Here is a 10,336-nt window from a genome sequence, read left to right on the forward strand (position 1 = left end):
CCTGTCTAAAGCTGTGCCTGTGCTTGTGTGTGTGTGTAGTCAGCATATATCAGCCTCCTTAATACGGTGCTAGCATCAATTTGAAGTTTCTTTTCCCACTGGTGTGTTTTGAGACCTGAGCGTTGTTCCGTGTTGCCTGTGTGGTGACCTGTCAGCTTGCCCTCACTGTCCCTGTGTTCCTTGCCTCCTGATCCAGGCTTGCTCCAGCTCTGTGGTCCTGGCTTCCGCCCTCTTGGTCACTGGTATCGCCCAGGAAGCCTGTCAAGTTGGGTTTGTGGGGGTTTTTTCCTGCTTGATAACCGACAGCCCTTATATTCTGCGCTCTATTTGGGGGATCGTCATCATTTATCAAGTACTCATTGAGCATGTACACTGAGTCTGACACTGCTGTACACACCGAAGATGCTGATTTTTTCGGCCCAGTTTCATACTCATGGTTCTCGGGGGTTTCTCCAGACGTGTATAGATCTGGTCTGCTCAGGAGGTGATGATGCTCAGCAGAGGAGAATGTATTCTATATTCTTTAGTCACCCCTAACTAGAACAACCTAGGGGGTGCTCGGGAGCTGTTCGATTCTGGAATTTTTACCAAAACATGTCTTATTTCACATAAACAGTAAAACTTATAACAAGTACACTAGAAATAATAGCATTTGTGTTGTTACCACTTGGTGTATATGGCAGCAGATCCAACGAGTGTTTCTGAACCAGGCAAACACAGCAACTCTGCAGACTTATTCCTCACCTTTGGCACTGATGCCGGCAGAGTTGTATGAAGACCAAATAAAATGGGGGGATTTGAAATCGCCCAAAACACATCAGACACTTACTTCATAGACATAGAGTGGAGGTGGGGAGTAGGCAGGGAATTTTCAAAGGCAGGACATCCTCTGTGTCTCCACGTCACTCATTAAGGACATTGTATAAGTGAAGGAATGAACCAAAAATAAATTTTTTAACTTAGTGTTAAAAGGATACATTTATCACAATTCTTTTTTTTTTTTTACATTAGCCTCCACCCTCTCCTTTCCTCCTCTCTCCCCCCGTTACTTCCTAGAACCTTACCTAATTGTCCTTTGTGTCATTCTTGAGGTTTCAGAGCATGGTGTTACAGTGTCCTGATATTCTAATTGTAAAGTATTTGTAAAAGCAGCTTTTTATTGGAAATTTGTAAATTTTTTACTGTATGGTGTTTATATAATAGTTAATTAAATACTTTTACTTTCATTTAGAAAACAACATGGCTTATCTCTAATTTCAGCAGAATTTGAATTTTTTTTAGACACCTGTGCTCAGTGTGGCTCTTGGTGTCTTTCAATACAAAGAGATCTTGCTCTGAAAAGTCTCTTGTGAGTGATGCTACTGTACCACCCGCTCACAGATTGTCTGTCCTCTGAGGATGGAGGTCACTGACAGGGCAGAGGGATGGATAGAGTTGGCCCTGCAGCTGCCTGATTGTACTCAGATTGTGGAGCAAATAGAATCAGGTTTCCTCTCTTCATACAGTACAGCTTCCCAAGTAGAAACAGTTCTCAGTAAATGTTCAGAGATGCTGTTGGGGTTCTAAACACCTGTTTTAGATTTCCATGTGTTGTGCTGTTTAAGCTAGATGATTCTTTTAAAGACCCCATACATTTCCAGAATTCTATGAGATGATGTAGAAAACTCTTTTTTTCCTCCTATCCTTCCCCCCTTTTTTAAATTCTTCAGCTGACAAACTGTACTGTGGAACTCTTAAGAATTCATTGAAGAAAACCAGTGAAGCTGTTTCTAAGCAACTAGATGAATTCATTTTAGAAATAAGAATGTGGCCTTAATTTGAGAAAGGAAGTGCTTACTGGTTTGACTGCTTAAAAAATAGTACAAACTAGTGCAGACTAAACTTCCAAGAGATGGTTTAAGATTATGTTTCCTAATTTGTCTAGTTTAACTTTTACGTAAGGAGTTAATGCTGCCTTTGTGAAAACTATCATCATGTTTTCTCATTGAATAACTTGAATAACAGTAGGGTTTGTTTTCCTATAGATTTTGTGCTAGTCTCAGAATACCAAGAATTAGAACTGTTAAATTACTGGCAGAAAAATATGAAGACACTGTTCTTTGTACACAACCACGCTAGGCTCTGTTGAGTTCCTGTAATGCTACTAAGAAGTTATAAAAATGGACAATTGTTTGTTTTTTATTGGCTGCTCATAACAAGTGATCTCACTGGTAAAAAGGAATGCTTTTATCTTTAATGTAAAAGATGTAAATGTTGAATATTAATGTATCGTACATGATTTTTCTATAAAGTAGAACCTTTTCCTCGATATCACTAGCTTTGAACCAGTCACTTCACTTGTTAATTCCCACTAATAGGTTAAATTGTGTTAAAAGGACAAAAGTATTTGTTACCATGCCTGCTGTGACCTGTACTTTACAATAAGAGTTGCATGATCAAGTTGGCAGTGAAGTAGAATAAATCACAGCTTTTCCATGTTAATGCTAGCAGATTGACGTGCACTGTGAAGAGTTTGCACTGTTCTTTACACTTCAGAGAGAAACTGTGGGTTTTATTTTGGATGTCTATAAACATGAAAACCGAAAATCAGATAAAATAATGTGGATCCGTCTTTAGTGGCTCTGCTGTTTTGACCCTTCCATCCTTCATTCACAGCTAGAAAAGTACAGTTTTGTATGTATTTTAGTGTCACTGCCCTTTTCATGTTTGTTGCAAATATTTCCTACAGTTTCTTTTGTCTTTTAATTTTAGAACATTTTGACATATAAGGGGTACATTTTAATGTGGTCACGTTGCTCTTTTGCTTTGTAAGTCTTCCCATTACTTTATGCCTAGAAAGTCATTTCCCAGTCCAAGGCCAGTTAAATACCTGTATTCTCTTTTAATTTTTTTATTTATTAATTTATTTATATATTTTTTGTTCAGAATATTGCAGGTGTCCCTTTTTCTCAAACAGTTTCATTATTTTACATTTTCCTTTATTTCATATATTGCTAACTGTGGGTCCTTGGTTGGACTCCAGAGAAACTGAGCACTCCTTAAAATTCTATACATAATTATATATATATATTTATATGTGCATTTTTCTGGGTAAGATTCCATAACTTTTATTAGAATTTCAAAAGGGTCTGTCATATGCCCCCCCCCCTTTCCAAAAAACTGTGAAGAGTTCCTACAGCCTTTTTGGGCTTTATGTGGCTGCCAGGCGGTGTGTGGTGCCGAGGTCATTTTTCCTCCTTTTCCCAAACAGTTGAAGTATCCCAGGCCATTTGTGGAATGGTTATCTTCTGTGATTTGTGGTGCCTTTGAAGGATTAGTTTGTTTTTAATTTATTATCTCTTTCTATCTCCACAGAGAAAGTTAGAGAAATTCAAGAAAAACTTGATGCTTTCATTGAAGCTCTTCATCAGGAGAAATAAATTGTAATAAGTGAGTAAAAGTCTTCTTTCTACATTGTTATTGACTAAATGCAAAATTTATATTTTAAACTTATTTTAATAGTTTATCATTGTACTTGACTATACTTGCTCTTTAATAATACTTTTACTGGCAGGAATCTCTAAATTTCTTTTTTTTTTTTTTTTTTTAATATATATCTTTATTGATTTCAGAGAGAGGAAAGGAGAGGGAGAGAGAGAGAGATAGAAACATCAATGATGAGAGAGTCATTGATCGGCTACAGCCCGCAACCCGGGCATGTGCCCTGACTGGGAATCGAACCCTGATCGCCTGGATCCTAGGTCGATGCTTAACCGCTGAGCCACACCTGGCCGGGCTCTAAATTTCATGTATACTGTTTTTTTAGTGACTTGATCGCCTTTGAGCTGAACTAAAAATATTCTTGAGAACTCCATTTGAACAGAACGAAGGCGGACAAACTCTAAGACATTTTCTAATATGCAGGTGGCTCGTGAGTTTTCTGCCTGTAAAGAATTGCACTCTGGCTCTCATTACTTAATTCCCTTGCTCGTACTCGATGGATCACTGGTGTATGTTGGCTTACAGAGCTTTTTATCTGGCTTCCCTAAGAATCTCATTAATTGTTCTTAATCTTATTCTCCTATGTTTAAAACATTTAGATGAAACCTTTTCCTGTGTAAAGTAACTTAGATAGCCTTAGTACTCTTCTGAATGTGTGGACTCTCTTAGCTAATTCTATAGTCTGGCATTATAAATATGTTCCCAAGAATGCCTGGCCGGGCGTGGCTCAGCAGTTGAGCGTTGACCTAGGATTCAGGTGATCGGGGTTCGATTCCCCGTCAGGGCACATGCCCGGGTTGTGGGCTCAATTCCCAGTGTGGGGGTGTGCAGAAGGCGGCCGATCAATGACTCTCTCATCATTTATGTTTCTATCTCTCTCTCTCTCCTTTCCTCTCTCTGAAGTCAATAAAGATATATTTTAAATATAAATATATATATATATATATATATATATATATATATATATATATCTAAGAAAATACTATATATTGAAAGACTTTTCTTAGTAGCATCATCAATTGTTAATTATCACTGAAGAATTATAATTAGTAGGTCTTTTGCTTTTACTGAAGAAGTTGAGCAAGGGAAAATGTTCTGATTAAGACATTATTATTTATTTAAAATATTTAACCACTTTATTTGTGAGCCTTATCCTAGGCACCTGTAACACAATCTGAACTGGAAGGAGTAGAAAAATGTGAAAGATTCCCTCCCTAGCTGCACTCGGTTCAGAAAAGGACCTTAAGCCTCAAACTACCTGCTTTCCTCTACTGTAGGGGCAGTCTCTTTACAAAAGCAGGCTAGAAAGGGAAGCACAGCTCCGTCTAACAGCCCACCAGCCATGAATGAGAGAGGAAGAAGTTAGATACAGCTTTGTTACTTTGTTTTGTTTGTCTCTTTCATAAATTAAGACACATGTGCAGATGTATAAAAAAATATATCTAGAAACTAAATTTCCATCATCTTTAACACAGACCAAAAATAATTCATTGTTTTTAAGTGTCAATGTTTGTAAAAGTTTTATACAACTTCAGTGTATGAAAATTTTCTCCTAAAATCATAAAGTGTTATGATATTTCCTTTGTCATCATAATTACTAGCAATAGTTAATGTTAGAAATAAACGTTTTGACAACCTTCTTCATTTGGAGATTTTCTTCAGCACCGAAGTTCACTTGATTTTTTTGTTTACAAGTGTCTATTTTTGGAGGGTGGGAAGTCATGAATGTCACAGAAACCCCATTAAAAATATAAGCTACATTTCTGTCTTTTTAATGAAATGAGGAAGCCCAAAGCAAGCCAGTGCTTTACATAGTAGTCACTTCCCCCTGATGGTCAGTGTGACATGTAGAGATACCATTGCTGCTGGAATAAGCCTTTTCTTGCCAGTGTCTGTCCCAAGTACAGGCCAGGACGATCCAAAGAGCTGGGCAGTGATGGTATTTGTGTACTGGGAAACCATCCCACTTTCTTTGTTCCCTACTTGTCTATAGTTTCTAAGGCCCTTCTCATCCCCTGGGAAGTACGACTCTGTGAACTGTTACAAATATCTGTGAATTAAATAGATGATCAATTTTAATGTACCTTGCAAATCCATTTAAAATACTAAATCTGGCAGGACGGTAGTCTTGCTTCATTCTGTTCATTTTATAAAAGTTACCAAGCATCTTAGGGGATAGTTTCTCAATGATAGTTGTAACGTGGAGTTCCTCTGCCTGATAGTTTTAATTAACTGATTCTCATACTTGTTGAAAATATTTATACCCAACAGTCATACACAGATTCCTTCTACCCATCGGTTTTAATATGCTAAGTTTTTACTGTTTTCTCTAAGAAATGGATTTCAGTGTCTTTTGATTCATATATCATGTTTGATGAAATTGTTATATTATGGTAGGTGATACTTTAAATTTAATAAAACTAACAAATTGCATACTTAGGCAAATAAGCTTTAGTATTTTTATGATCTTTCAGTAATGTCTCCTCAGACCTAAATTTATCAAATGTGTTTGTTTTTACAGAATCCTACTCATAATGTCATCACCTCTGCATATATCTGAAGAAAGAAAACTCCAGAGTCTTTTGTCTTGCTTTTTTCCTTCTGCTATCCCACCTTTCCAAACACAAAATAAAGTCATGGGATAAAAATCACGTATGTGTTAGAGGCACTTTAACCACCAGCTGCCTTTTGAACAGAAGAGCAGGGGAAATGGCATTAACATCCTATTTAATTGTATTGATGTGACAAGTTGGGATGATGTAAGTGGTGTGACCATTAGGTCCAGTCCTTACAGATGAGAGAATTGCTCTCCTGTTGTCTTACTTGTGGTGGCACCAGTTCAACTAATTCATTAGCTGATGTAACTCCATGTCAGTTTCTTTTCCAGAAAAAAAATGCTAGGTGTTTTGAAATAAAAAACTTAGAGCAATTTTCTAAAAGTAACAGCTGTATATAAAATATTGGTAACCCACTAAGTTGTCTTCTGTATCTGTAATGTTCTATATCCAGAAACTCTGTGGCCACGGTAATTCATTTTATATCCATCACATGGAAGAAAACTGACAAAAGAGCCCCTCAAATAGAGTGATTTGGATTATAACAACTCCACGTACGTTCAGCGAAAGAGATTTCAACCCTTTGTTGACAGCTTGGAGAGTTGCCTGGCGGCGGAGTCACTAGAAGCTTACCTATTGGATTCAGTTGCTGTTTTTGCACTCTCTGCATCCATTTGAAATTCATTCATTTTGGATGTTGTATACTTAAGCTAGGCTTTCTGTTAACAGTGGTTTTTTACCTGTTGACAGAGCGATTGGATTGAGACACTGGACAGGGAAGATTAAGAATAATCAATTGACTAATTACATTTAGACTATTGTCAAACATTTCAACTAGGCATCAGGAAAAGGCTTTCTTTCATAGGACTATATTTTAAGTAGAAATTATTTCAACAATTAGAATGATGTTGGCCATCCCCCCTTAACTGAACGTTTAAAGAAAACTATAAAGTTTAATTTATTGCAGTTTAATTATAATGATACCCTCACAACATTTTCATGTTTTATATAAACATTTTTTTATTGGCTAAAGGACTTTAAAGCAAAGAACTATGCCATTTTTTATTTAAAATGTCTTTCTCGTTTAACTCAGCTCTTTGCTGCCATTTCGTTAAACCTTTAGTATTCTAATAATATGCCCATGGTGTGACAGTTTTTATTTACAGTTTACTTAATTTTACAGTTTTCTTGGAATTATATTTTGATAAGAATTCCTTGCCACGTGGCATTTTTAAAAAAAATTTAACATTACTACAACCTTCCTTGTGATCTACCTCTCTCAAGATCTGACACTTAATAGGCAAATTTGAAGGATATCACAGAGTACTTCAGAAACTGAGAGTCCAGTGAATACTCGTTCTACACTGTTTAATGAGAAAGGCAGGTCCAGCTTTCAGCAGCTGGGAGCAGGGTACATTGTTACCTGGTAGATGAGTGGTCAAGGACATTTCCTGTCTTTTAGTTTTAGGGATAGTGGGTGAGAAGAAAGGGGGCTCCCCAGTGAGATGACCTCCTGGTATCCTCCCTCCAGCCAGTGCTAGCCAGTAGGTAAACCCTGCACTGAAGCAGATATCATGCAGTTAATAATTCTTCTGTAATTGTTGAACACAACCGCTGTACAACTACAAGTCTATTTCTGAATCAAAAAGGAAATAGGGCCATATTTATTTCTATGAGCTTGCAATAGGAAAAAATGCCCTCGGTTGCATTTCCACTGATTTCTCTTTTATTACATCCCTTTGTATAAATTTAAGAAAGGGGGGTGGGGTGCCTTTATTTCCTTGAGGTCAGTATTTGTAATTTAAATAGATAAATAGATAAAAATGAATATTATTAAAAATCCCATATAGGAGTCCAGACGTCTTCCCATGCCCCTCGATAATATCACATCTCTCATGGATAATATATATTTTTCTTTTTTTCACTGATCTCATACTAAGCATGCCTTTTTTTTTTTAAGCTAGGTACTTATTAAAAGCAGATGTTAATAAAAGAAAAAATAAAATTCAGATTCTCAACAGTACTCTGTGTTGTGTCTGCAGTTCAGAAATTACAAATGATTCAGATATAAACAGATCACTTCAGAAACTCAGTGTACAGAAGTTAAATTCTAGCTAGACCAGGAATTATTTGTTTTTAATGTCAGGATTTGCAAAGAATAGCGTGAACAAAGCTCTCTATGGAAGACTGAACCATGTAAATAAATTCTATCTAAATTTTACTCAGTCAGGGTATCGATGTAATAAGCCAGTCTATGGAGGCAGTACAGCAGGAAACAGGCTCTTGCTGCTTCATGGTTGAACCAGCAGAGCTGTACGTACAGCTGGAGCAATCGGCATTTTTTAGTAGCTTAACTGTATTCTCTTCTCTTTGTGTTAGCCCCATTTTCCAGTCTTTACTCCAACAAACTCCCCATAACAGCCTCCAAATGCAAAGGAACAGAGTAAAATTGAATAGGGAACGTTGCAGAGCGTAGAGCTTCCTAACCCTAGAATTTGAGAGTCTTACATGTGATGATAAGACTCAGAATGTAGCTTTAAAAGATAAATCTTTTATTTAGTTAAGAATTAAATTTATTTATTTCAGATTTATTTATCTGTGTAAAGAAATATGGTATTTTGGTTTTCTGATAAAGGGGATCAAAGTAATGCTTTTTATCTCAATTCTCTAGGCTGGTATAAGCTATAGCTTCAGGTTCTTTAGCAGTGTGGAAATGTGCTTACGAATATGCTTATCTTTAGAACGATCATGGCTTTGTTTAAATATTTAGAACAACCTTGTGCACTGTGAGTGGACTTTGTATTATTTTTTAAAACCTTCATACTACATGTAGATGTTACTGCAATTTATCTTTTGCCTGTGCTTGATCTAAGGTTGTTTGTGTAGATTAGTAATTAAAGATATTATCTGAAGAGAGCATCTTTCAAGTTTTCTCTGTTTTAATGAGGGAAGGAGGAAGAGAGAGACAGAGACCCCTCTGCACCTACGGTCATAATTTGACCCCACAGTATAACCAAATTCACGGTGTAACAAGCCTCTCAATGTGTCCTTTCTCTGAATGCTTAATTCATATGCCTCACACTTCCCAGTTGTAATCTCATGGCCAAACAATGCCTTTTGTTCATGTCTTGATACTTGTCAAAACATTTTGGTTTTGGTTTTTTTCTGGTAAAATGTATCAGAAATGTTTTTAAGCTACATTTCACTGCTATCGCCATCATTTTTACTAATGCTGCCAACACGTTCAGTTAAACATGAGGGCTTACTAAAAAGTCACAACCAAGTCTTCAAAGGAAATAACCTTAAAGATCATTTGATTCTGTCTACCACCTGATTATTCCTCCTCTCATTTTTTATTCCTCCCAGAACTATCCTCATAAATGCTGCTTATTAGTATTTGTTGAGCATCTGATGTGTAAAATGAGGCAGGATTTGTGTCCATTCCGCTGCTCACTGGTGGAGCGACTCAATCACAAAGCACCACAGCAGCAAAACGGAAATTAGGATTTTAGCCACATGTCAGAAAATATGGTCATGGTTTACATGGCCTGGCACTTGCCTAAGCTTGTGAAACCTCTGACATTTGTGAGAAACGGTGCAGGGAATAGGTTAACTCCATCTTCTCACTTTGCTAAAATTTATCAGTGAATTAGGCTAAATCGTCAAAAAGCAAAACAGCCTGGACTTGCCTTTACCCGCCTCTTAATTTATCTAATATGCCCTTGTCTTTTACCAACAAATACTGTATGTTGTACCTATTTGAAGAAAATGCACAGTATCTTTTGCAGAAGCAAAACCTAATGACGTCTCTGCCATTTCAGTTCATTAAAGAACAGATTACTAGATAATTCAGTGACAGCTGAGTTTCCTGCTCCAGACAAATGTATACGCTGCTTTCCTTCTGTGAAAGAGAACTCAGGACCTTACCCATTTCTTTGCTTCAACTGCCAGCAAATGTTGAAATTAATTTACCTCTTAACAATGAACCTGTCCATTTTTCTGCACCCTTAGTTTGTGCTTCATTTTTGTTTTTAATCTCTCCTTTCCGTTCATCTTAACATAAGTAGTCATGAACAAAATGCAGTGCTTACTATCTCCGTTAAGAAATGTCTTCATCTAGAGGGCGTGAGCTGAAAGTTCTGGCACTTGTGGTCAGTGACACTCCAGGTGCCACACGGCCAGTACTCTGTATGCCAGGCGTATATAATTGTTTGCTACAATAGCTTATAGCACAGTAGAAACCAGAGGTCACCTAGCCCGTTCATTAAGAACGCAGCACGCGCCCAGTGACAACAGTGACC

The 10,336-nt window shown here is 37.0% G+C and overlaps 1 protein-coding gene across 4 annotated transcripts in view; it reads left to right on the forward strand.

The window, feature by feature from the left end:
• OPA1 (OPA1 mitochondrial dynamin like GTPase) overlaps nucleotides 1–8,953 on the forward strand; it is an 83,797-nt gene extending 74,844 nt beyond the window's left edge. For all 4 annotated transcript variants that reach the window (XM_081138520.1, XM_081138522.1, XM_081138519.1 and 1 more), the window contains 2 exons: nucleotides 3,355–3,429; nucleotides 6,002–8,953. In XM_081138520.1, the coding sequence (XP_080994646.1) occupies nucleotides 3,355–3,419 (65 nt within the window). In that variant the 3' untranslated portion in view covers nucleotides 3,420–3,429; nucleotides 6,002–8,953. The remainder of the gene's footprint in view (nucleotides 1–3,354; nucleotides 3,430–6,001) is intronic.
• Nucleotides 8,954–10,336: the final 1,383 nt, after the last annotated feature.

This window comes from Miniopterus schreibersii (assembly GCF_964146895.1).
Source record: "Miniopterus schreibersii genome assembly, chromosome: 5".
NCBI lineage: Eukaryota > Metazoa > Chordata > Mammalia > Chiroptera > Miniopteridae > Miniopterus > Miniopterus schreibersii.